Here is a 27,903-nt window from a genome sequence, read left to right on the forward strand (position 1 = left end):
CCGCTAGTTCAGCTACTTTAGAGTTCAGTCGCGATTCCACATCTCATAGCAGACTCAGAGCAAGGCTTAAAACTGTTTCTGTTCCTCTATTTCTGACCTGCAGCTGTCGATGCTACTCCTGGACCTTGTCCAGCAATTTGTGGGCATCGGCCATCTCGGTCTCACAGTGTAGTGTCAGGTTGGCCACCTGACGGATGGACACCTCCTCCCTCTCGGCGAGATGTATCTTGCGCTCAGCAATCTGCGTCTGTAGTTCTTCAATTTGATCCTGCAAGTCCCCTCTCAGTGTCTTCACCTCTTCCCGGTACTTGCTCTAGGTTTGCATCAGGGCCTCCTTCATATTTTGTCGCTAGGATCGCCGCTTCTTCTATTTTCCAGGCCTCTTTTTCCTTGGCGTACTGACTCATGGGGATGGAACCATCGCTCTGCTTCTCCAGCTCTTGCTCCAGTTTCTGGATCTTCTCCCACTCCCTCTCATACAGTCACCTGGCATCTAAACTCTGCCACCAGCAATGTGCTGGTGACGCTTACTGTGGTCTTCAGCTCTTCATACTGCTCTGTGGGAACATACTGGGTATTTAGCTGTTCCTGTAGCACTTGTGCTTGGTTAGCAGCCTGGACACTTGCTTCCTGTAGAACTCACTGCTTCTCCTCAGCATGTTGCTGTGCTTCCCACACTTCTAACTTTTCGTTGATTAATTGGTTCTTCACTTTTTCTACTTGGTGAAGCCTCTTATCTCCTTCCCCGACCTGGTTAGTCGTCTGAATTTTCCTGTCTCAGATTTGTATTTGCCCTTTTTATAGTCTCTAAACGAATCAGGACCTCTTCCTCCGCATCCTTCAGTTCACAGACCTCTTTGCAGAGAGTGTCGACCTCCTGGCGTGAGAGTTTCAGCTCTGTGTTTATGAGGTTTATCTCTTTATCTCTTTCTGGGAGACTTCGAGCTCTTTATGCAACCTTCTTTCTGCGTTCTCCAGGACTTCCTGCACTTTAGAATTTTCTTGTGCAACTTTTCTCTTTACTTTACCAAGTTTTGCTTTGAGCGAGCGAGCCTCTTGCTGAGAAACTTCCAATTTTGTGATGAAGTTTTGAACGTCTTTCTGGGACATCGCCAGCTGTTGCCACGGTTTAATTTTGAAACTTTTGGGACACACTTCTTCCAAGCGATCTGGTTCCTGACAGGTGCAGCATACGAAATCCTTTATAAAGTCACGTGGTTTCCTTCTAGCCGGCATGGCTCCGAATTCCTGGGCACTGACTCCAAGGTTATGGGGTCTGGCGCTCTGGACGCTGGTCACTCCTGCAGCTTTCATCTGCGTGTCTCTTCCTGGGGCCACGTATGAGTTGTCATCGTCGTATGGACTGAAGGGACACTGTTTTGTATGGTTACGTACATTACACAACAAACAATTTACTTTGGCCATTTTAAAATCCCGTTTCACCCCCCCCCCCCACCCCGACGACGGGGCAGACTTTACACAACACACGTGAGTTGTACTTGCTTTACAATGTTTGAACCTTCTTGGTTCTTCTTTTTTTTGTTTCAATTTTTTTTTATTGTTTTACATACATAACTTCACATTATACATGTCAATCTTTAACAAAGGGATTGGCGTTCATACAAGTGCTTGGACACATAAAACAACAGAATAAAGAACATTTATCTTGACATAGCTTAATGTTTTATATTTACTGTATGGCTCTTCATATATTGTGAGTTGTATTAAGGTGACTTCAGATTGTACCTTTAAATTTTCCATCTCCTAGTTTTTACTATTTTTGTTTACTAGAAAAGATTAAGATTAGGGATAGATAAAGAGAAGGTCAGAGGAGGGGGGGGAGAAGGGAGGGGGGGACGGAGAGGGAAAGGAGGGAGGGGAAAAGAGGGTGGGAAGAAGGCACACATGAACAGGATCCGGGGTTCTGATCTCCTAACCCTCTGAGGGCCCGTCGAGTCCCTTTTTTTTTCTCCCCCTTTCTGGGTTAGAGGCTAGGATGGGGTCCATAGGTCCCAAACTTTGTGTAATTCCTCTAGTTTTTGGTTAAGTTGGGCCGACAGTTATTCCATCATTTTGACTTCTTTCAATCTTTTATTTATTGTTTGCTTGGAGGGCACATTTATATTTTTCCAAGCAGCTGCTATTGAGCAGCGTGCTGTTGTAAGTATGAATCTAATCAATTTTCCCACTGGCGAGGGAACCTCCTCAATAGGTTTACCTAATATATATTAAAGGGTCCAAAGGGATTCTCAGCTCCGTGGACTCCTGCAGCATTTTTTGGATATGCGTCCAGAATTTTTGTATCTTTGGACAGGTCCACCATATCTCCTCTCAGACCACACCCCCTCCAGCAGAGATCTGGCTCAGCCTACTCGGAGTTAGGTACCATTGGAATAAGATTTTGTAGATATTTTCTTTCGTGGTCGCGCAAAGTAGCTGCAGATTCCCAGATATCCTCCCAGACTTCCCTATCTATTTCTATCTCGAGGTCTTCAGCCCATTTCAACATATAGTTATGGTTTTGAGGGGTTGACATCGAAGTCAGTCCCGTATATATCCTCGAGATCTGTCCCTTCTGGTGCACCCCTATTTTGCATAGTCTTTCAAATTTTGTTAAATTCGGAAAGCTCTTGTTCTGCGATACCGATTGCAAAAAGTGCCTGATCTGTAGGAAGCCAAAAATTGGGATATCCTGTCCCTGGTATTTTGTTTGCACATCTTGGAATGTCATTGGTTTTCCTCCATCCACTAGATCATCTAACCTTACAATATTGACTTCCTTTAATTTCTTAAAGGAGTTTTTTTATACACCCTGGGGAAACTCGGGGTTGTTATATATAGGGGTTAACAAGGAAGGATTCGAATTAAGTGAATTTTTATTTTTGGACCAAATTTCCCACGTACACCTCATGGATCCCAGCTCAAACCTTCCAGTAGGTCCCTCACTCCTCGCTCCACCCCAAAGAGTCAATACCAGGGAGCTAGGGAACACGTAGGTCGACTCCATCTCCAACCAGCACGCGGATGTGGGGTCATTATTCCATGACACCACTTGTTTTAACTGGGACGCTTGATGATATTTGATTATATCAGGGACCCCCATGCCCCCGCTCTTCCTAGGAGGAAACATTACTGACTCTTGGTCTTTTATTTTTCCATATAAATTGGAACACTCTATTCTGGATATTTTTAAGTTCCGCCAATGGGACTTTTACCGGGATTGTTTGGAATAAGTATAGTAATCTTGGAACTATATTCATTTTTACTGCGGCTTTTCTACCTATCCAGGAGACCTGTAGATCTTTTTTAAATAGCGGAGGATAGTTATTCTTATAGAGATCCCGGAATGATTTTGCTATCTTAATTCCTAGGATTCACGAAGGAGAGATGGAGCACTACTACAAAAGAACAATTGCTAGAGAGTGGGTCCCAAAATAAAAGGTTTAATAGATCAGAGCATGGTTAACAAGAAAAACAAGCCCTCAGGCCCCCATCAACGCGTTTCGAGCTCCCGCTCTTTCTCAAGGTGTATAACGATCTGATTAAACCCCCTTACCTGATATACAATAATTTTCCCGCCATTCATCCTTGCTAACCCGTCGCTTAGTCGCGTCACACGCGACGCGCCATGTTCCGCCATTCGTCCTCACTAACCCGTCGCTTAGTCGCGTCACACGCGACGCGCCATGTGCCATAAACCCTTTGAGGACCATCCTACAAACAAGTGAGTTATATTACTCATTTTACACCGCAGCATTCCTAATCAATGTGCTGGGCTGGACACTAGCAAGTGTGAGTACTCACCATTCAATAGGTGGTACTCTTCCAGTTTATTGATATCTGGTGGAATTGGTGTTCTTATTCTATGGATGGTCACCCTAATATGTGGGATACTTCGAGGATACAATATATGGCATTTATGTCTTCATGAGCCTGACAACTTTTTGGGTCTATGTTTGAGCATCACACAGCTTTTTTGTTCTATCTTAATTCCTAGATACTTAATATTAGTAGAGCCCCATTTATATTTAAATTTTGATTGTAATATTTTCATTTTGGTGGTTGGTAGATTCAAATGCAATACTTCAGATTTATCATTATTAATTTTGTACCCGGAGACTTTGCCGAATTGGATTAATTGGAGCTGGAGATTGGGTAGGGATATCAATGGGTCTGCTAGAGATATGATACCATCCGCAAAAAGGGATATTTTGTAGTTTATCCTCCCTATCTTGATACCCTGGATGTTTATGTCTTCTCTAATTATGGATGCAAGGGGCTCAATTGACAATGCAAAGAGGAGTGGGGACAGGGGGCAACCTTGTCTGGTGCCATTTTTAATTATAATAGGAGTTGAGTCACCCCCTGGAAGTTTAACATAGGCAGTAGGCGACCTGTACAAGGCTCTAATGCCTTCCAGGTATGGTCCCGAAAATCCGAATTTTAACATTGTTTTGTCTAAGAATGCCCACTTTATTCTATCAAACGCTTTTTCCGCGTCTAAGCTTAATAGAATAGCCTTTGTGTTGGTCAGGTGCACGTGGTCAATAATATTTATAATTTTGCGGGTGTTATCATAGGCCCGTCTTTCTTGGACAAAACCCACTAGATCTATATGCATGAGTCTTGGAAGGATCGGAGACAGCCTGTTCGCTAAAATGTTACTGCATATTTTCAAGTCTGTGTTCATCAGCGAAATGGGCCTATATCTTCCACATTGGAGAGGGTCCCTTCCCTCTTTGTGTATGATGGCTAAGTTAGCCATGGACATCGAAGCCGGAATGGGCTCCCCCTCCAAGAAATAATTGAATGTCTCGAACATACGGGGAGAGCACTTCTTTAATTTTTTTGTAGTACAGGTTGGAAAAGTCGTCGGGGCCCGGAGTTTTATTTGTTTTTAGGGAGTGTATAGCTTCTAACAGTTCTTCCTTAGAGATTCTTTTGTTTAATATTTGGGATTCTTCTTCTTCCGTTAGGCTCGGTAATCTACATTTACTTAAATACTCTGTTATTGCCTCGGACCCTGTACTACCACTCTGGGTGGAGTGTAAGTTATAGAGTTTAGTGTAAAAAATCGAAAATTCTTGTGCTATCTCTTTTTCATTATACGTGGTTGGCCCTGCTTTTGTGCGGATTCTTCTTGGTTCTTTTTAGGGCAACATCTTTACAAAAATCCATTTTCACTTTCTTTTATACCCGACAGGGCAAACTTGACACTCGCTATGGAGATCCCGACTCTTGCGTTCTGCTTAAGGATGTCTTGTCTTACATCTCAGCCCTAATTTCTCGCTGTACACCATCCCGACTCTTGTGTTCTGCCCAAGGATGTCTTCTTTCTACCCCCTTTGTATCTAAAGCCCTCTCCCGCCTTAAACCTTTCTCACTGACTGCCCCACACCTCTGGAATGCCCTTCCCCTCAGTATCCGACTAGCACCCTCTCTATCCACCTTTAAGACCCACCTGCTTAAGGAAGCATATGAGTAGCACAGGGGAAAATACTAGACACATGATACATAAAGCTTGGCCCCCTGCAGACGCACTTACCAGAATTTCCTCCTACTGTCTCTGTACGTTCTTCCTACCTATCAATTAGACTGTAAGCTCTTCGGAGCAGGGACTCCTTTTTCGAAATGTTACTTTTATGTCTGAAGCGCTTATTCCCATGACCTGTTATTTATATTATTTGTTATTTATATGGTTGTAACGTGTATTACTGCTGTGAAGCGCTATGTACGCTAATGGCGCTATATAAATAAAGACATACAATACAGACATACATTATCCCTATGTTTTGGAGGCCAGGAGCAGGTACAGCGAATATGCTATCTTTAAAATGCCATTATCTCGAAGTCCAAAACTTTATTAGACAAACAGGGGATTCTGTGATAAAGATCAGGGGCAAAAAAAAACAGCACCAGATTTATCTAAGATAACAACATTACCAAGTAAGGGATTGCTTTTATTTTCTCTTTGCTAAATCTTGTGCTGTGTTTTTACACAAACATTGCCGCCGACAGACTAAAATTAAATGGAATAATTATCCTCGGCTTACCTTCAACTACGAGGCTGACATGTTTTGTGATGTATCCTGAAGACTCCTTTATAATGACATAACAGGTGTAATCTCCAGCGTCCGACTTCGATAGGTTCCTCAGTAGGAGAGACGCATTACCTCCTGGCAGTAGGTCATAAAATATTTCGGTTCTCCCCTGGTAACGTTTGTCTTGATACTTAGGTTGACTGCGACCATAATGGAAGCTGTGAACCACTGTATGATTTTCTGAGTATTGCCAATTAACCACAAGTTCATTGTAATCAAAGTCATCCTTGTATTTTACAGCACAGGGCAGCAGCACATCACTGTGTAACAGCCCTGTAATCACCAGGGACTGACATTCTGTTGAAACAGAAAAATATGTAGTTATACATTCTGTTTTTAAATTATCTATATGTCTAGTCTGACGCTATGACCTACAATATCAAGTGGGTTAATTTTCAACTGAGACTTCAAAAGAAGCAATAAAGACCTGAGAAAACATGGCGCCCGGTGGAAACACAAAATCAGCAGTTCAAGCTGGCGATTTTTTTTTTTTAAAGTGTTTGTTGTTTTTTAAACTGCAATAGTTGCATCAATGCAATTATAACTTACTCGGTCAATAGCAAAGCCGCCGATCAATCCGTTCTCCTGTGATTGATCGGCGAAGATTCAACCGGCGGGCGATGTACAGTAATGCTCGCTGTTTCCTCATTCAGTGGAACGCATATGAATATTTATATGCGTTCCACTGAAGCGTGCGCGCTCCGGATCCGTAGCAGCCAATCACTTCCCATCTCATGCAGGAAGTTGTGGCTCTCTGTGTGTCTGTCTCTGTCTCTCTGTGTCTGTCTCTGTGTCTGTCTCAATGTCTGTGTGTCTCTGTTTCAAAACAGGGAGGAACAGAACTCTCCTGGCAGCTGCTTGCGGTGCGCTGTCCCCCCTTCTGCCCCAGTGTCTGCCTGCCCGGTGCGGGAGGTCGTAGGGGGGGTACGCCCGCCGGGGGGTGCTCCTTTGCCTCCCAGCACTTCCTTCCCCCTGGTTGCCTGTGCGGGGCAGGAGATGGGTGCCCCTGGGGCGGGTGGTGGGTGCAGGGGCAGGCGGAGAGCTGCCTGCTTGGACCGCCGGCCTTTCCTCTCCCCCCCCCCCATCACTCACATCCAAAGCTGCCTCTCGTACTCCAGTGTGTGTGTGTGTGTATGGGAGAGTGTGTGTGTGTGTGTGTGTGTGTGTATGGGAGAGAGAGTGTGTGTATGTGTATGGGAGAGTGTGTGTGTGTATGGGAGAGTGTGTGTGTGGATGGGAGAGTGTGTGTGTCTATGGGAGAGTGTGTGTGTGGATGGGAGAGTGTGTGTGTGGATGGGAGAGTGTGTGTGTGGATGGGAGAGTGTGTGTGTGGATGGGAGAGTGTGTGTGTGGGTATGGGAGAGTGTGTGTGTGGGTATGGGAGAGTGTGTGTGTGGGTATGGGAGAGTGTGTGTGTATGGGAGAGAGAGTGTGTGTATGGGAGAGAGAGTGTGTGTATGGGAGAGAGAGTGTGTGTATGGGAGAGAGAGTGTGTGTATGGGAGAGTGTGTGTGTGTGTGTATGGGAGAGTGTGTGTGTGTGTATGGGAGAGTGTGTGTGTGTGTGGGGGGGGGGAGGAGAGAGTGTGTGTTTGTATATGTATGGGAGAGTGTGTGTGTGTGTGTGTGTGTTTGGGGGAGAGAGTGTGTGTGTGTCACGGTGAGATTATGGCAGGCTGTATAAGGTCACATAAATATATATAACAGATGATATATATTTATCACTGGGTCTGAACTGAAACGAGTCTTAGATATAATAAAGTGATTTTATTCCTTAGGATAGGTGAACACACGGATAATACAGTAACAGACAAGAAGTACACTTACTTTGGGGTTGGGGAATGAGAAGTATATAGCATAGCAATTCTCTCCAGCAATCAGGTAATCATCAGATGATAAGTTGAAGACTAACCAAGGATATATGGGGAACAGCAGTTTATATACCTTTTGTCCCTCTATCCTTAACCTGAAGTACCTGTGATTGGTGGTCAATTATCTCCAGCCAATCTTTGATGGGGGAACACATTGTAGGACAGGCCCCCCTGCTAGCTGGCACATGCGCAGTAGAACTCTGGGGTCTCATTTCTGTAGCCCCCCACCTACACATGGAATGCCAGCCAGTCTACCCATCTGGACCTCTAGCAAGATAACCTTTGTTGAAAGGTGATAACTGGGACACTTGGAGACTGCTCTGGTTTGAGCCTCCTCCGCCCCTAAATCATCAGGGAGGGTGACAAGACCTTTGAAACAACACTTAAATCCTAGACATTGGGCGCCTCTTGGGGCCATCTGCTATCCTGGTGGACAAAGGAATTTCCTCTTAGTCTTTGCCCATTCCCTGGGACACAGTATTAAACCTAAAACATAAACGTATTTCACAAAGAGCTATAATCATTAAAGGACTATTAACCCTTGTGCTCCCGGATGGATTCTAGTGTGTGTGTGATGCAGACACTGATTAACCAGACATTATAATGGAACAGGAAAATACACATGTACATGTCATTACAGGGGTTAAATCACAGTTCTGGGTCTTAGCCCAGTTAACCCTTTGACTCCCGGGTGAGGTCAGGGGATGGCCAAATGGGGTGTAACCCCCTTTCTCCCTCTACAGTGTGTGTATGTGGGAGAGAGTGTGTGTGTGTGGGAGAGAGAGTGTGTGTGTGTGGGAGAGAGAGTGTGTGTATGGAGAGAGAGTGTCTGTGTGTGTGTGTGTATGGGAAAGAGTGTGTGTTTGTGTGTAGTATGGGGAGAGTGTGAATACATACACCAGGTAACTCGTAATACGGTGGTACCCTCCATACTATTTAATATAGCCTGTTTTCAAACTACACTACAGGAGAACTCGTGGTTGGAGAGGTGTTTTCCTATTTCCTGTTAAGACCAAGGGACTACACAAATAAACAACATCTGCCAACAGCCCAGGGCTGAGAGAAGCTTGTGTATGAGTCAGCAAGCATAAAAAGGAAGCAGGTGGCAGGAAATCTCTCATTGCAGGCAGGACTGGGGTTTGGAGGGGGAGCAGGAAATCTCTCATTGCAGACAGGACTGGGGTTTGGAGGGGGAGCAGGAAATCTCTCATTGCAGGCAGGACTGGGGTTTGGAGGGGGAGCAGGAAATCTCTCATTGCAGGCAGGACTGGGGTTTGGAGGGGGAGCAGGAAATATCTCATTGCAGGCAGGACTGGGGTTTGGAGGGGGAGCAGGAAATCTCTCATTGCAGGCAGGACTGGGGTTTGGAGGGGGAGCAGGAAATCTCTCATTGCAGGCAGGACTGGGGTTTGGAGGGGGAGCAGGAAATCTATCATTGCAGGCAGGACTGGGGTTTGGAGGGGGAGCAGGAAATCTCTCATTGCAGGCAGGACTGGGGTTTGGAGGGGGAGCAGGAAATCTCTCATTGCAGACAGGACTGGGGTTTGGAGGGGGAGCAGGAAATCTCTCATTGCAGGCAGGACTGGGGTTTGGAGGGGGAGCAGGAAATCTCTCATTGCAGGCAGGACTGGGGTTTGGAGGGGGAGCAGGAAATCTCTCATTGCAGGCAGGACTGGGGTTTGGAGGGGGAGCAGGAAATCTCTCATTGCAGGCAGGACTGGGGTTTGGAGGTAGAGCAGGAAATCTCTCATTGCAGACAGGACTGGGGTTTGGAGGGGGAGCAGGAAATCTCTCATTGCAGGCAGGACTGGGGTTTGGAGGGGGAGCAGTGTATCAGTCATCACTGGTAAGAAATCATATACTTTGTCTGGTTGCATGAGTGTTCCATAAGGGATGTGACACTAAATGCAGCTACAGAAACAGGTATACAGCATGTGTATCACTTTCATTTCTGCAGGTTGTACGGGTGTGGTTAAAAACGGCAAGAAGCAGAGTTGGCGTTAAACACATCAAAACAAGAAACAGATGCCAAGGTTCAAATGCAAAAATATAAGACTACACAGGTAGTACATTTAAACATGTTGCATAAAAGTGCCCCATTAATCCATTTTGCCATTTTGCTGCTATACTCCTCTTAAAAAGAAGGAAGATGTTAAAAGACTAAAGCAGACACAAGGCTGCGGGATTGACTGGGACACCGGATTCTGCAGGTCGGCTTGTGCCCGGCCCTAAAACAATCCAACATGTAACTCTCGGGAAGCAACAGAGAATAGAAACACAAACGAACGTGGGGCGAGTGAAACGCTGAGGCACAGGTGCTGCCAGCCAATCCCCACCTCTGTATATAGGCGTGAGAGCGATTTGATCCACCCCCCACCTCTGTATATAGGCGAGAGATCGATTTGATCCACCCCCCACCTCTGTATATAGGCGAGAGATCGATTCGATCCATCCCCCACCTCTGTATATAGACATGAGAACGATTTGATCCACCCCCCACCTCTGTACAAGGCGTGAGAACGATTTGATTTTTTAGTATTTTTGTATTGTTCATAAATAAAACACTAGTAGTGCCCCTCACCCCTCGCCCCTCAGTTGCCCTCTTTTGTTTTAGGTACAAGGTGACTGATTGCATTACACAGCAGGGTGTATATTTAGACCTTTACATCCCATGTAAATGTCTTGTTTTCCTGTATCAACTTCACTTTATATTCTCTGCAGATTTGCCTTCCACTCATAGTGAGTTGTGTCCAGCCCCAGAATACCCCATAATAGGAGAAGGGAGTTATCCCCCAAATATTACCCAATTAATGTTTATTTATACAAACTTAATGACTGCCATCAGAAAACAGACATGCCATTTCAAAAGCTACATTATTTAACATTTTACTCACCGGAGATCAGAAAAAACATAAACGAAAGGCTTATCAGAGGTTTCCTGTGGATGGGGAACGGCGCCATTTCAGTGATCACACCGCACAGTCTGGAAAGAGCAGAAATTCACTTCTTGTAATTATTTTTAGCATGGAACACATTTATTAAGCTGCAGTCTCGAAGTGTGAAAATAAGGAAAATGTTACGTTTAAAGAGTCCAAGACTAGGTTACGATCCTACATCTATAGGGACCATAATTTCACTGTAGACGGCGTATTTAATCTATGCACTTTCAGCTCTTTGTATTAATTACAGACTTCAAAATGCAGAAACGTTTGTTTACTGCTCAGGCCAAGTAAACACTGACGTGTGTGTGTGTGTGTGTGTGTGTGTGTGTGTGTGTGTGTGTGTGTGTGTGTGTGTGTGTGTGTGTGTGTGTGTGTGTGTGTGTGTGTGTGTGTGTGTGTGTGTGTGTGTGTGTGTGTGTGTGTGTGTGTGTGGTAGATATGTAAGAAGGATGTACAACATACCGGAAAATGTAACATTTCTGCATTCTGTGGTGAACAATAACAATATATATTTTTAAACGTATGGTTTCAGTCTATTTTAAAAGCCTTTGCTCTTTATGAAGAGGCTTACACTATCAGGCCCCGGAATCCCTCTAAACGCTGTCATTCCTAGAATAAGGGAAGAAATGGCTGCTAACAGGAAGGGAACAGGTCAGGGTTACAAATGATGTTACCCGTGCTGATCAATTTGCTGAAAGGAAGTTTCTTTGTTGCCGTCTCGGAAAAGGGCAACCATAAAATGTATATGATGAATGAAAGCAGTCACTGATCTGTTACATAAGTGTAGCACTGTTTCCCCCTTCCCTCTGGGAGATTACACAGCCTCTGCTACCTGTGTGTGTGGTGCGATACCTGTTTGGAACAGGAGAGCTTAGCTGATCTGCGGTAGAGTGGAGATCAGGACAGGCTTAGGTTCTTTCTCTGGTTTTCACCACCTCCAGCCGTAGTGGGTTCCAGGGTATCCAGAAATCAGCCCCCACTGCTGCACTCTTGCCCCTCAGCCCTAGGACTGATACTCAGACTGAGGTATATTAGCACAGGGTCTTTATTGGGTGGCACTTACTGCAATTCTTCCTCACAACGGTGCATGGTCTCAGAGGTTCCATTCCTCTGGATGGTGAAGGCCCTGATCTTACAGGCCTCTGTGGCTGAACCTGATGGTCCCCCAGCTCAGAGGCTGGGGGTGAGCACGCTCATCCTGCCATAGGAGAGACTGATAGCTCCTTTCTTCCTCTCTTCACTGGAGCAGGAAGAAGACTCCCTCTTTTTTCAAGAGCAGGAAGACTGAATACTAAATTTGTCATTCCCCTAATCAGGAAGGAGGGGCGGGCTCATGGTCTATACCTGATAATATATATATATCAGGGGTGACTTCATTTTGTCTCTTGTATAACCATTTTCTGCTAACACTGATATTCCGCATTCTTTAGCATTCCGGTGCACCCCAATACAAGATCTTTGTTTGCGTTCACCTTTAAAGGTGTTCAATACCGGTGGTCACGTTTACCACAGGGATTTTGTGATTCACCTACGGCCTATAGTACCGTAGTGCGTATGACTCTTGCCGACTGGTGTCCGCCCGGTGGCTCTGTTTTGCTGCAGTATGTGGATGATTTGCTACTCTGCAGTCAAACGGAAGAAATATGCATTCTGGACACTCACAGTCTGATGGAGCATCTCGCTGCTACAGGTCACAAGGTCTCTCCTCACAAGATACAAATGGCGCTGCAAACTGTCAAATATTTAGGCTTCATACTACAGCCAGGACAGAGACTCCTATCATCGGAGCGAGTCAAGGTAATTGCCAATCTCCCCAAACCCAAGACGAAAGCTGCTATGCTATCATTTCTGGGGATGATCACCTATTGCCGCCAATGGATACCGAACTGTTCCCACTGGGATAACATTCTGAGACAATTGACTTTGATGCACCAACCAGATACATTACAATGGACGCCAGAGACTAACACTGCATTTACTGAACTCAAGACTGCATTGTGTTCAAGCCCCGCCTTGGGCTTGCCGAACTATAACCTGACTTTCCATTTGTTTTGCAGCGAGACAGGCACCGTGGTTGTTGGCGTACTGGCACAAGAGCATGGCTCGGGCTATAGGCCGGTGGCATTCTATTCTAAGAAACTACAGGAGATTGTGCAGGGGTTTCCGGCTTGTTTAAGACAAGTGGCTGCATGCGCGATTATGGTAGAAACAGTACAAACTATTGTGCTGTCACACAAACTAACCCTACATACATCACACCAGGTTCTACATGTTCTCAAGAACCTCACTACACAGCACATGACCGCTCAGCGTAGAACAGGCTATGAAACTATACTCACTTCTACCGCAAACCTCACTGTCAAGTATCACCCACCACATACAGGTCCGGCCCAATGCCTGTCTAAAATGTTATTGCACAACTCTGACTTAGAGGAAATAGACCATGACTGCCTACGAAACATACACAATATGACGTCAGTAAGGAGCGACTTACAAAGTACGCCCCTTAAGGAGGGAGATGTACTGTTTGTAGATGGGTCATGCTCTAAACCTGCAGATGGAGTGTATCTGACAGGATTTGCAGTAGTCAGATTACCAGACACAGTAATCTGTTCTGGAGCATTACCGTTTGTTTCAGCTCAAGCAGCAGAGTTAGTAGCACTGACAGAGGCATGCAAAGCATCATCACAGAATACGGTAACCATTTATACTGACTCTCGTTATGCATACGGGGTAGTACACGATTTTGGAGTAATATGGAAAAATCGTGGGTTTGTCAGTACTGATGGTAAGGGTATATCCCATTCCACATTAGTTGAGCAGTTACTGGACGCCATGTTGTTACCCAGTAAACTAGCCATTGTTAAATGCAAAGGACATGCTGGGGGAGAGACAGATGAGGCCAAAGGTAATGAGTTGGCTGATTACTATGCTAAAGAGGCAGCGCAATCGCAGATCATGTTCCCGGCATACAATACTACTGTTGATACTCAGCTCAACCTGGTTATGACATGCCACTTCCCAGACTATGATCTTAAAATGCTACAGGAACTTGCGGAGGGCAGAGATATAGAATTATGGGAAGAGAAAGGCCTGAGCAGAGATGAAAACGGGATTTGGGCTAGAGGAACAGTGATAGGTTTTCCTAAAATAGCCAGCCCTATTTTAATTTCACATTTTCATGGAATTGGGCATAAAGGAAAGAAAGCAACAGGTGATCAGATTAAAGAATTGTTCCTAGTCAGAGACATTGATCAAGTTGTTGAGATACAACTAGCGAGATGTTTAACATGCATCAGAAACAATACACAAGGAACACGACCCGCAAAACATGAACATTTACCGCCACCTAGCGGCCCAATGGAACAAATACAGATTGATTTTACACAGATGCCGACAGCAGCGGGGAAACTGAAATACCTATTGGTAATGGTAGACCAATTTAGCAAATGGGTTGAAGCATTCCCTACAACGAACGAAAGCTCAAAGACAGTTGTAAAAATACTGTGCAAGGAAATCATTCCCAGGTGGGGATGCCCACTTCAAATAAATAGTGATAGAGGAACACATTTTACATCTCAAGTAACTCAAGGAGTTGCTAAAACTCTTGCTATAGATTGGAAATTTCACATACCATACCACCCACAGTCTTCAGGACAGGTAGAGAGGACTAATCGCACCATCAAGGATAAACTGCGGAAAGGAACAAATGGTACCTTCTCGAGATGGCCAGATGTCCTTCCCGCAGTCCTTGCAGAAATTAGAATGACCCCGAATAGCACTACCAAATTGTCACCATTTGAAATTTTAATGGGGCGGCCGTTTCCAACTCCCTGGGCTCATGGTACGTATTGCCCGAAGGAAGTTGGAGACCTAGAACAAATTCAAGAGAATTATGTTCATCATTTGATACAGAAACTGAATGGCATCTATGGTGATGTTTCTTCTTCTCTTCCACTTCCTTCAGATAAACCAACACATTCTTTCCAGCCCGGAGACACAGTGGTGATTAAGCGTCTGCCGACCAAAGGAGGGACGACCGAGCCTCCCTACGGATTTCCCACCACGATCCTTGCAGTAACTCGTACAGCCGTACTGACAGAAGATTCATCAATATGGATCCATGCATCACGGATCAAGTCGATCAAGAACCAGAGACAAGAATCCGAATCATCAAAGAAGGAGTAGATGGACAATACCAGAGGACCGTGCTCAAGCGCGTATCTGGCCTTACAGTATTTAGTTTAGGAACATTATTAGTCTGCATTGTCTACTATATATGCGTAAAGGAGTTGCTTTATAATCATTATAAAACTAGCAGCAATCCTACCTGCCCTCATGAAAACTCCTGGGAAACATGGGAAGACTTTTCTTACCCCAAGATTGTCTCTGAGGAAGGTGAGACTTCATCTCCCCTTCCCAGAGAGCAATATGAGAATGCAACCCATGTACCACCAATCGAGTCCAATTTCTCTAATCTGGTAGGAGAATATAACACCCGATCGAAGCGAATGGCTTCATCTCTGATAGAAGTCAAAACTAACATTTGGAAACACTTAGCTGTTGATGTCTTGAATATGTCACATTTCTGCTTATCTGACATGACAAGCACAAAAGATATACTCACAAGTTGCCTGATAGCAGTACCCACACCAGTAGAAATTTTGTTAAAAGTATTTAGCACCCGCCATGATGATAGTCTTGCAGAAGAACATGATGTGAGGCAACATCTCTCTGTGTATGAATATTGTCACGACTGTCCTCAGTGTGTTGGTAAAGAATGGGCCAATATGACACAAATTAGGACTATGAGTATTACACAGGGGGATGTATGTTATCAAATGACCTGTGATCCGGAAGACATAGGTAAATGCAAACAGATAAAATTAATGCCCACAACATCCACCAACATATCTCAAGTGCTATGTGCCCGAACTGAAGAAAAATGCTATAATGTCACTAATACTATGAGTTGCAACCACACAATGAAAACACCAAGTCACATATATTCTGTTAAACTTCCCGTAGGATGGTTGTTTTCCTGTGGTAATATCACATATACATATATACCAGGAAACATTACAGGGGGGCCCTGTACTCTCACCAGGCTAGGACTTATGATGTTTTCTGTAGAGCCCGGCCTACATCAAACCAAGATTAAGCGATCAACTATTCCACTTGATGAAAACTGTAACCCAAATGTAATTTTGTTATCAGAAACTGAAATCCTAAGCTTAGCAGTCTCCCTTATTGGAGTACCCGGATTGGCATTGTATTCAGGAAAGGCTATAAGGAAGCTAGCATGTGTTGTAGCTAAAGGGTTAAACCAAACCTCCCAAGCCATAGAAGAATTAATGATAGATTTGAAGGGTACACGTAAGGCAGTTTTGGAAAATCGTGCAGCCATTGACTATCTACTGCTCAAACACGAACATGGTTGTCAGGATTTTGAGGGAATGTGCTGCTTCAACCTTTCAGACCACTCCAAGTCTGTACAAAATCATATATCAAATATCAAGGAGCTTGTTGCAGGCATTACTGAAAGAGTAGATGAGTTTGATTGGACTTTTGGCCTAGGTCCATGGTTTGGAGAATTGGGAAAGAAAATTATAATGGGACTGATAGTTTTTGTTTGTGCTTTTGTGATATTATCTATCCTTGTTACATGCTGCAAAGTGATGGGGTCAGCACTATGCAAACGGATAATACCATCTGTTAGAACAGTTAATCACACATATGCTGCTCTAAATATAAACGCCCCTGTTTCTGGTCCCGCAACCATGTCCTACCAGTCCAGACTCTTACCCACTAATGCCTCAACCCCGTCAGTAGGTTATCCTTTATTAGATTATGAAAACATGCAATTCGATTTCCAGACCTCCCCAGTATAAAAGGGGTTGTCATGGTGATGACAAAAGGAGGGACTGATAATATATATATATCAGGGGTGACTTCATTTTGTCTCTTGTATAACCATTTTCTGCTAACACTGATATTCCGCTTAATCATATGACTTAACTAAACCTTTTTCCAACTACCCTGTTTGTGTTTTAATGTTGGCTGAACTTCTGTGTTGAAATAGGAAGTACTGACCAAACAAGGTAGCGAACGGGAAATTAAATACGTCCTCAGCTATTTTATCAGGCGACATTTGATGTACGGTAGTTTCCAAATAAATGATTTAATGACATGTTATGTCTAACATAAGCACAAAATAAGGGAAATGGAAATTGGCAAATAGTCATCTTTGTTTCAAGGCCTATATAACGTGGCTGTAAACGTCTAATAAACAGGAGATATTTTTGATCACACATTGGTGTCAGACTCAATTATTTCTCCTCCGAACGTTCGATTACTTTTCCAGGGCTGTAACAGTGGGAAAAATCCTTCGAAGGTGTTCGATCCGATGTACTGGAGATGATCCCGACATATGCTGAGTTGAGGATGAATTATTAAGAATACCTATACCTGATAAGCTTACATAGGCCATGAGTCGCTCCCTTACTCTTGTCCATCATAGAGGAACAAGGGTGGGGGCACAGACCCATAGGATTAACCCCTTACAGCCTACAGATAACAGGACTTACATAACAGGGCAGGGGAAAGAAAGGTAGAATAGACTTATCCTGTTACATAAGCTAATTATCTTTAATCAATTGCAAAAGACCACAAAAATGATCATAAAATCATCATATCCCACAGTCAAAAAGTAAAACATGATATTTAAAATTTACTGAGCGTTCCTACATTATCAACTGATGGAACAAACTCATAGATACAGAGAATACAAATCCTCAGCGCTTCACCTATAAGGTGAATGTTAATACTAAATCACGAAAAAGATGGATATCCCTATAAAGGTGTAGATAGTGAATAAATTATATACAGTGGGATAAAGGCAAATAAAGTATATACAAGAAGGTGTGAGCTCGTGGTGTTTTACACTCATAATGGACATGCAGACGGATGATAGCCATTTACAAAAGTCTTGTGACTGCAAAAACAACACAACAATTGTCAAAGAAACAAACCCCTATAAAAGCGATATAATTCATTTTCCTCTGCTAAATCTGGTGCTTTTGTACTATTCACCCAGTTTTGATATATAATAAAAATTTGAATGGTAAAGGAATCTGGTTTGAATCCAGTTTCGGCTCCTTCTGAGCGTGGGCAGGTGTCTCTCTGAGCACCAGGAATTACAATGAGATTCTAAGATCTCTGGGGTAGAGTTTGGGGTACTAAAGCCTAAAGGCACAAAGCAGCGCTAAGCAATAGTACGCCTTAAACCCCGTTCATTATCCTAAAATTGTTAAAGGTCGTTAAATCAGTGTTTATATTTGGCATTAGATAAAATATTATGTAGCAGGGCTGGTCCAGACTGTCTCTCTGCCTCCTGTCACATAAGTTCCTGATAGCTACAGGCTGTGGCAGGCTATCCCAGGGGCATTGACCCCCCTCATGCTGACTCTGAGTGACGGAAGAGGTGGTGGCACAAGGGTTTGTGTACAGCCAATAGTGGTACAGACCTTGTGCCCTCCCCTTCTGAAGACTCAGAGAGGAAGTGCCAAATTGGAGTTAGTTCTCTTCCACCCCTCCTAGGGAGAGGAGGTGTGTTCCGATCCCACCCTCTGGAGTGAGGAGGCAAGAGATTAGAGGCCTCAAGACAACCAGAAAGCCCAGCACCATCCAGAGGCCTGGGACCCTCTGTCACTATCTGCATCTGCTGTATAATATCTGCAGTGACTACCAATAATGCCCCTTTGTTTTATAAACCCCTGCCTGTGTTTTCAGTCTATTAGGCAGGGGTGTGAAAGACGTCTGCTTTGGTGGGGATTGTCTCTGGGAATCCTGGAGCCCACTGAAGCTGGAGGCGCTTACACCATGAGCAAAGTCTGAATTCACCAAAAGCCTGTCCTGGTCCCCACTCCAATGCGGACCACTCAGCTCTCCTGGACCCTCACAGGTATGCAAGCACCACAAACATCAGTAACAGCAGCAACATCTTCCAGAGAGGGGGGAACATGTGCTACAATTACAACACAGCATTTTTGCTGATTTAACGACCAATTCACTAGTAATTACATTTGCACGATTACCGTGTGGCATTGAGCTCGTTTGCATGCAGGCGTTTACTGATAATAGAAGAGATCATAATTTCATTCCTTGACACCAAAAATCCACATGCAAATGGGATACTTTGTTACCATAGAGTCATTTAAAGTTAATCAATACAGCACCCTAAGGCAGAAAAATAATCAAACCCCTTTAATACAGGAGGGGATTGCATTGCAACTGAATACCTTGCCGACCCCAAAGGGGTTAACATAGAATATAGCCACACTGTAAGGGAGTGAAGGAGTTAACTCTCTTTGCAAGGATCAGGAGACTACACTGGTGTCATTGAGAAAGGTTTAAGGCAGGAGAGGGCTTTAGATACAAAGGGGGTAGAGAGAAGACATCCTTGAGCGGAACGCAAGAGTCGGGATGGTGCATAGCGCAGAAGAGTGTAAAGCTTTAAAAGTGAGGAGGAGAATTGAGTGCGAGAGGTGGGATTTGATCGGAAGCCAGGAGAGGGATTTCAGGAGGGGAGATGCTGAGACAGATCTAGGAAAGAGTAGAGTGATTCTGGCAGCAGCATTTAGGATAGATTGTAGAGGAGACAGGTGAGAGGCAGGAAGGCCGGAGAGCAGGAGGTTACAGTAATCAAGACGGGAGAGAATGAGGGCCTGAGTCAGAGTTTTAGCAGTCGAGCAACAGAGGAAAGGGCGTATCTTTGTTAAATTGCGGAGGAAAAAGCAACACGTTTTAGAAATGTTTTGAATGTGAGAGGAATTGAGTGTGACCCCTAGGCAGCGTGCTTGGGCTACTGGGTGTATGATAGTGCTGCCAACAGTAATGTGGAAGGAGGTAGTGGGGCCAGGTTTGGGATGAAATATGAGGAGCTCTGTTTGTGGCATGTTAAGTTTAAGGCGGCGGAGGGCCATCCAGGATGATATCGCAGAGAGACATTAAGAAACTTTGGTCTGTACAGCAAGTGTAAGGTCAGGTAACAGATAACAGAGCTCCCGCCCGCAGGAATCCAGGCTTTGTTCACCAGATGGTTTTTGCCTGGGAACAATGAGGAACCCAAAGTCCCACACAGCAGAAAAGCCTGCAAAAGACATAGGGCTAAAGGCTTCCTGGGAGCAGCTGGACTTCAACGCCTGCATCTTAAGTGTGCCTGGAGAACCCGGAGACGACGCACCAACACTAAGATAAGACTTTATCTATTATTCCCTCGTATTGTTTTATATGTTTTGAGACTGGGAACTGGCCTATCCAGCCAGTCAGAAAGTTAAGGCCTGTCCTGTTTAGTCAGTCTCCAAAAAGGAGTAGGTGTTTGTTTTATGCTTTGTGTTTTGTGGTAAAGGGGCAGTAGCCCCAATGTTTTTGTTCTAGTTGTGGAGCAAATAAAACCACTCAATGTTTTGGTTCACCCTGAAATGCATCTTGTGGACTCTTGATTGACCTCGCCTACATGTCGCTCCGCCACCCACCTCCCCCACCAAAAATAAACAGAGAAGAAAACTATGCAAACACAGGTCTGTAAATATGAATCCTGTAGTATAATTGGCAGCTTAGCAAGGTCACGACATTGAGCCGACATTGAGGTGTGTGCACACACAGACAACATCCTGGGAGTTGTTTACATGGGAGAAAATATACCTCTCCTCCCACCTGCCCCAGAACACATTAACATAGGAAACCTGCTCCTGTCACAGTACCGACCAGCTGGGGAAACAATAACAACTCAAATAACAAAATCATTGTGCGTCAACATAAATTACTAACGTCCCCCGGCTGCAAAACGCACCAGGTGCATCGAAGGGAAACGCTAATGGGTTTTAATGGGATTTCTTTGATAAATGTGATGATTTGTTGTGCTGGTTTTGTCACAATTGTGAAGCCGGGAAGTATAAACCGTAAATGTCATTGATAAGCGCTTTAAATAAGTGTTTTCCCCTGAAATAATCTGGTAGAGAACACCCACATACTACACACGTTTCCCTGCTGCTTTTCCTGAGGAAATAAGATTGTTCTGATTTAAGAAAAGAAACACGAATACACCCAAATATATCTACGAAATCAGTGAAAAGGGAAAGAAAGACACAATCCTGTGTGAATCGGCTTGTCCGGATGTTGTGAGAAATAGGATTCAAGTATGAAATCCGTGGGAGCTGAGCTCAAAAAACTTTTGCAAAGAATGTAATAATCTGAATGTATTTTTTTTAAGGTTTTTGGACTATTTTTGGGGGGGCGTCTGAATGGGGCGTGTTTGTCAGAGTGTTTTCTCTCCCCTTATCCTACCCAGTCCTTGCCATTAATCACCAACCCATATGTAACCTCATTAAACATGTCCCTGGCACGAGAGCCCTTTGGCCCTAGGTAGGAATTGCTTACACAAACCGGAGTATTCTCCCGGGGTCTGATCAGCAGTCTGATTACAAACAGGAATAGTTCCTCTCTGCATTTCACAATAACATCTTCCAGTGCCAATTAACCCCTCAAATTAAGAACCACCTTATCACTGCAAATACTCCCTTTCTCTGCACATGACTAGACCTATTTTTGATCTAGAGATAAAGGAGGATGGTAGTTGATGATCAACGAAATCGCCCCACTAATAGACCAACGGTAATAATAAATCCATGGGTGCAACAACTGTGAATTGGGAGTGAATAGGCGAAACAAAAAAGGAGGTCACGGAGAGATGTGCACAAGCAAAGAATTCACTTTGTTTGCACACCACCTTAGTAAAACATAACTTTTATTCATTTGCAGTAAAACATGTATCACTGTATTGTAGGTATAAACAGTACAGTAATTACAAAGTGACGTAGTGGGACATAATGGTCAGGGAGCTGACATAAATCTCACAGGGCTCAAGGTACAGTAGATGCATGAATTGCTCTAATGAGTCAAATGAGGAGATATATAATATACCTTAATGGGAATGTTCGCTCTCTACACTGAGTATTAACGTGGCGGCAAGTAAATAGACTAACACGGACACCATACACCAATAATATTGGTGTCAACCAGGAGTGAATAGCCTGGAGTAGCTGTACAATCCAGTATGTTGTATTTGACCTTAAACCATTTTTGTTGGACAAATAAACATTATGACACTTTATTAAATATATTATTAAGTTACACTTTCACAGTTTGTATATATTTTTATTACATTCATTTAAATTTAATTTAATTATTCACCACATCTATTAGTCACCTTATGCATTCACTAATCACTAATGACCAATCACGTGTGGTTCTTGGCACATATTGGTTTATGTGTCAAGATACCAAGTTATCATAATTGTTCGTCAATATTACTTTGACATCTTTTTTCTACACTTGTATTTAGTACTACACAAGATAAGTCACATATATGTAGTCATTGTAGGTTTATTTGCCACATCAATGTAGTATATTATTTATTACCTAGACAGTGCATCTCATCCAATACATGTTGCCTCTAACACCTAGTTTCATCACTAACCATCAATTGGGCTAGTGTTAATGTTTACTTAACATCATATATTGCATGCTGTCTATCTTAAGAATCTTAAAATCTTTTAACCTTTAAAGTTAATATCCATATTGATGAATTGAATCATCACAATGATCTTGGATTATATGTGTATATGTTTTTAACTGTTTGTCTGCTAACCAATTGTTTTTATGCAATTGTCTTTATGCATTTTTTGTGATGTTGCTGATATATGCGTCAGTATTGATTTTGTACTACTGCGCATGACCGGGACTCTATTATGGTACTTGTACCTTTAAATTTCTCCTATAAAAAACGGACACACAGGGACTTCTTTATTCAATTTACCCCTGAGGAAGGAGGCAGCAGCTTCCGAAACGCGTTGGGTGGTCCCCGTTATCCCTGCGTTGCCATCAGCTGCCGTTACCCATTGCCAGCCCTGCCGTGAGGCTTTGTGACCGAAAGCATCTTTTGAATTTGCCGCCTTTGGAGCACACGCGACCGCGAGGAGCAGGGGATTTGGAGATACCATCTACACTGTGTCGGGCGCCTCTGCGCATGCCCGTACTGCTTCAACACCAGACAGTGTTTTCCTGCCCCTGCTACAGCGTGGATCTATGCGTCCTCCATTACAGACATCTACACGCGGTGCCTACCGGTTATACATCTGGGAGCTGTGCCAGCCACTGTGAGAGGGGATACTTTCTAATATATCCACTGCGGTTTTACATCCAGGAGCTGTGCCAGCCACTGTGAGAGGGGATACTCTCTAATATATCCACTGCGGTCTTACATCTGGGAGCTGTGCCAGCCACTGTGAGAGGGGATACTCTCTAATATATCCACTGCGGTTATACATCTGGGAGCTGTGCCAGCCACTGTGAGAGGGGATACTCTCTAATATATCCACTGCGGTTATACATCTGGGAGCTGTGCCAGCCACTGTGAGAGGGGATACTCTCTAATATATCCACTGCGGTTATACATCTGGGAGCTGTGCCAGCCACTGTGAGAGGGGATACTCTCTAATATATCCACTGCGGTTATACATCTGGGAGCTGTGCCAGCCACTGTGAGAGGGGATACTCTCTAATATATCCACTGCGGTTATACATCTGGGAGCTGTGCCAGCCACTGTGAGAGGGGATACTCTCTAATATATCCACTGCGGTTATACATCTGGGAGCTGTGCCAGCCACTGTGAGAGGGGATACTCTCTAATATATCCACTGCGGTTATACATCTGGGAGCTGTGCCAGCCACTGTGAGAGGGGATACTCTCTAATATATCCACTGCGGTTATACATCTGGGAGCTGTGCCAGCCACTGTGAGAGGGGATACTCTCTAATATATCCACTACGGTTTTACATCTTGGCTTCGGTAAGCGGGCAATTCGGCCAGATATCGATTGGGCCCTACACTTTGTCCATTTGTGCATTATTGTACTGTATGTTTTTATAATATATTAAATATACCTTTTTAGTCTAGTGTGTGGTTCAGCAACATTGCCAATTTTTGTTTGTCTGTTTGTTTACATGTTTGTTTATTAGTGTCTTAACAGTATCACACTATGTATTTCTTTTTCTTTTTTCATGTTTGATTCACGCCGGCTGAGATCTTCTCTCCATCACATCTGGTTGTATATTCAATTATTTACTTTAATCATTCACCTTATTTTATGTGTTTAGCGCCATTGATACCCATCCAGTACCATTACTATTGTCTGACTAGGGGTCAGAGGTGTATCTAGGCTGCTACACTTTTTATGTATATTTAATTTATTCTGATAGCATTTGTTTTGATATATATTAGTGTTAGCGCTACCTATTGTTTTTTATTGTTTTTTATTGTGTACAATCCAGTATATCTGAATGCTCAGTATATATACATACAGTCATGTGAAAAAGAAAGCACACCCGCCTTGAGTTCCATGGTTTTACATATCAGGACATAATAACAATCACCTGTTCCTTAGCAGGTCTTAAAATTAGGTAAATACAACCTCGGAGGAACAACAACACATGACATATTACACCGTGTCATGATTTATTTAACAAAAATAAGCCAAAATGGAGAGGTGGAGAGGAGTGTGGGGGTGGGGAAGAAGCAGGTGTGGAGTGGAGCATGTGGGGGAGAAGCTGGTGGGGAGAGGAGCATGTAGGTGAGAGGCAGGTGGAGAGGAGTGTGGGGGTGGAGAGGAGTGTGGTTGGGGGGAAGAAGCTGGTGAGGAGTGGAGCATGTGGGGGAGAAGCTGGTGGGGAGAGGAGCATGTAGGTGAGAGGCAGGTGAGAGGAGTGTGGGGGGGGGGGAAGAAGCAGGTGTGGAGAGGAGTGTGTGGAAGAGAAGCTGGTGGGGAGAGGAGCATGTAGGTGAGAGGCAGGTGGAGAGGAGTGTGGGGGGGGGAAGTAGCAGGTGTGGAGTGAAGCATGTGGGGGAGAAGCTGGTGGGGAGAGGAGCATGTAGGTGAGAGGCAGGTGGAGAGGAGTGTGTGGAAGAGAAGCTGGAGGGGAGAGGAGCATGTAGGTGAGAGGCAGGTGGAGAGGAGTGTGGGGGGGGGAAGAAGCAGGTGTGGAGTGAAGCATGTGGGGGAGAAGCTGGTGGGGAGAGGAGCATGCAGGTGGAGAGGAGTGGGGGGGGGGGAAGAAGCAGGTGTGGAGTGGAGCATGTGGGGAGAGGAGCATGTAGGTGAGAGGCAGGTGGAGAGGAGTGTGGGGGGGGGGGAAGAAGCAGGTGTGGAGTGGAGCATGTGGGGGAGAAGCTGGTGGGGAGAGGAGCATGTAGGTGAGAGGCAGGTGGAGAGGAGTGTGGGGGTGGAGAGGAGTGTGGTTGGGGGGAAGAAGCTGGTGAGGAGTGGAGCATGTGGGGGAGAAGCTGGTGGGGAGAGGAGCATGTAGGTGAGAGGCAGGTGAGAGGAGTGTGGGGGGGGGAAGAAGCAGGTGTGGAGAGGAGTGTGTGGAAGAGAAGCTGGTGGGGAGAGGAGCATGTAGGTGAGAGGCAGGTGGAGAGGAGTGTGGGGGGGGGAAGTAGCAGGTGTGGAGTGAAGCATGTGGGGGAGAAGCTGGTGGGGAGAGGAGCATGTAGGTGAGAGGCAGGTGGAGAGGAGTGTGTGGAAGAGAAGCTGGAGGGGAGAGGAGCATGTAGGTGAGAGGCAGGTGGAGAGGAGTGTGGGGGGGGGGAAGAAGCAGGTGTGGAGTGAAGCATGTGGGGGAGAAGCTGGTGGGGAGAGGAGCATGCAGGTGGAGAGGAGTGGGGGGGGAAGAAGCAGGTGTGGAGTGGAGCATGTGGGGAGAGGAGCATGTAGGTGAGAGGCAGGTGGAGAGGAGTGTGGGGGGGGGGGGAAGAAGCAGGTGTGGAGTGGAGCATGTGGGGAGAAGCTGGTGGGGAGAGGAGCATGTAGGTGAGAGGCAGGTGGAGAGGAGTGTGGGGGGAGGTGAGAGGCAGGTGGAGAGGAGTGTGGGGGGGGGAGAAGCAGGTGTGGAGAGGAGTGTGTGGAAGAGAAGCTGGTGGGGAGAGGAGCATGTAGGTGAGAGGCAGGTGGAGAGGAGTGTGGGGGGGGGGGAGAAGCAGGTGTGGAGTGGAGCATGTGGGGAGAAGCTGGTGGGGAGAGGAGCATGTAGGTGAGAGGCAGGTGGAGAGGAGTGTGTGGAAGAGAAGCTGGAGAGGAGCATGTAGGTGAGAGGCAGGTGGAGAGGAGTGTGTGGAAGAGAAGCTGGAGAGGAGCATGTAGGTGAGAGGCAGGTGGAGAGGAGTGTGTGGAAGAGAAGCTGGAGAGGAGCATGTAGGTGAGAGGCAGGTGGAGAGGAGTGTGTGGAAGGGAAGCTGGAGAGGAGCATGTAGGTGAGAGGCAGGTGGAGAGGAGTGTGTGGAAGAGAAGCTGGAGAGGAGCATGTAGGTGAGAGGCAGGTGGAGTGGAGTGTGTGGAAGAGAAGCTGGAGAGGAGCATGTAGGTGAGAGGCAGGTGGAGAGGAGTGTGTGGAGAGAAGCTGGAGAGAAGGAGCATGTAGAATCCAGAAATATTCTGTTTATTGTGTTTACTTTATTGTACTAAAAAAATGAAACAAAGATTTTAAAAATTGCCATTTTTAAGATGTGTGGAAAAAATCAAGTTCTTGCAGTTTATTTTTCAGGACCCTAGCACTGCATCATATAACGCTCCAGATCAAGAGGGGTTTGTGCCTTCTTTTTATTTTAGAAGTTGTTTAAGTAATCCCATTTCTGTGATTGTTTAAAGCGGTGATCGTGGGGTGTACCCCCCCCCCAACCCACTCCACCCCACCCCCACCACCCCAGTGCGCAAACTGAGGGGACAGCAGCATTCCCCCCACTGAGAAGATCAGTTATTACTGGGAAATACATTTTTTTATTTTAAATTTAATTAAAAGTGAGTCATTCCACAGTTTGATTTTTGGGGTTAAGTGACCCCATATTACTGATTATCACAAGGAGTGTACCCCCATTCCCACTGCACTGAGCATTCTATGTGCTGAAGTAGGGGTTTCTTCATGGGGGGGGGGGGAGGGGGAGGAGATGTCCCGTTTTTGTCTAAATTAAATATGGTCAGCCTATCCTGTTCTCCTCTGCATGTATTACTGCCGCCTGTGTGTCTCTCTATATTACACATACCTGTCTCTATTACTTACAGGTCTCCTGTTCTTGTCCTCTGCATGTATTACTGCCGCCTGTGTGTCTCTCTATATTACACATACCTGTCTCTATTAATTACAGGTCTCCTGTCCTTGTCCTCTGCATGTATTACTGCCGCCTGTGTGTCTCTCTATATTACACATACATGTCTCTATTACTTACAGGTCTCCTGTTCTTGTCCTCTGCATGTATTACTGCCGCCTGTGTGTCTCTCTATATTACACATACCTGTCTCTATTACTTACAGGTCTCCTGTCCTTGTCCTCTGCATGTATTCCTGCCGCCTGCGTGTCTCTGTGTATTACACATACCTGTCTCTATTACTTACAGGTCTCCTGTCCTTGTCCTCTGCATGTATTACTGCCGCCTGTGTGTCTCTCTGTATTACACATACCTGTCTCTATTACTTACAGGTCTCCTGTCCTTGTCCTCTGCATGTATTCCTGCCGCCTGTGTGTCTCTCTACTGTATATTACACATACCTGTCTCTATTACTTACAGGTCTCCTGTCCTTGTCCTCTGCATGTATTCCTGCCGTCTGTGTGTCTCTGTGTATTACACATACCTGTCTCTATTACTTACAGGTCTCCTGTCCTTGTCCTCTGCATGTATTCCTGCCGTCTGTGTGTCTCTGTGTGTCTCTCTCTCTATATTACACAAAGCTGTCTCTCACTTTCACTTTTTGAATGTCAACATGTTGTACAATTCCACTGATCTGCCGCTGGAGGAGGAAGGGAGGGAAATGAGAAGCCATCCAACGCTACGCTATGTACATACATATTTATTTATAAAATACTAGGTGAGAGACCCGTGAG

General features: G+C 44.9%; 1 protein-coding gene across 12 annotated transcripts in view; it reads right to left on the reverse strand.

Moving 5' to 3' along the window:
• LOC142494807 (NACHT, LRR and PYD domains-containing protein 1 homolog) overlaps window positions 1–27,761 on the reverse strand; it is a 56,799-nt gene extending 29,038 nt beyond the window's left edge. For 3 of the 12 annotated variants that reach the window (XR_012801585.1, XM_075599291.1, XM_075599284.1), the window contains exons 1-3: window positions 27,168–27,245; window positions 10,866–10,954; window positions 6,054–6,398 (exon numbers count right to left, since the gene is read on the reverse strand). Coding sequence is in view for 11 of the 12 variants with exons in the window: in XM_075599291.1 (XP_075455406.1) it covers window positions 6,054–6,398; window positions 10,866–10,954; window positions 27,168–27,193 (460 nt within the window). In the remaining variant the exon portion in view is untranslated. The other 9 variants (XM_075599288.1, XM_075599285.1, XM_075599286.1 and 6 more) reach the window with 9 other exon arrangements.
• Window positions 27,762–27,903: the final 142 nt, after the last annotated feature.

The sequence above is a fragment of the Ascaphus truei genome, chromosome 5 (genome assembly GCF_040206685.1).
Source record: "Ascaphus truei isolate aAscTru1 chromosome 5, aAscTru1.hap1, whole genome shotgun sequence".
Taxonomy (NCBI): Eukaryota; Metazoa; Chordata; class Amphibia; order Anura; family Ascaphidae; genus Ascaphus; species Ascaphus truei.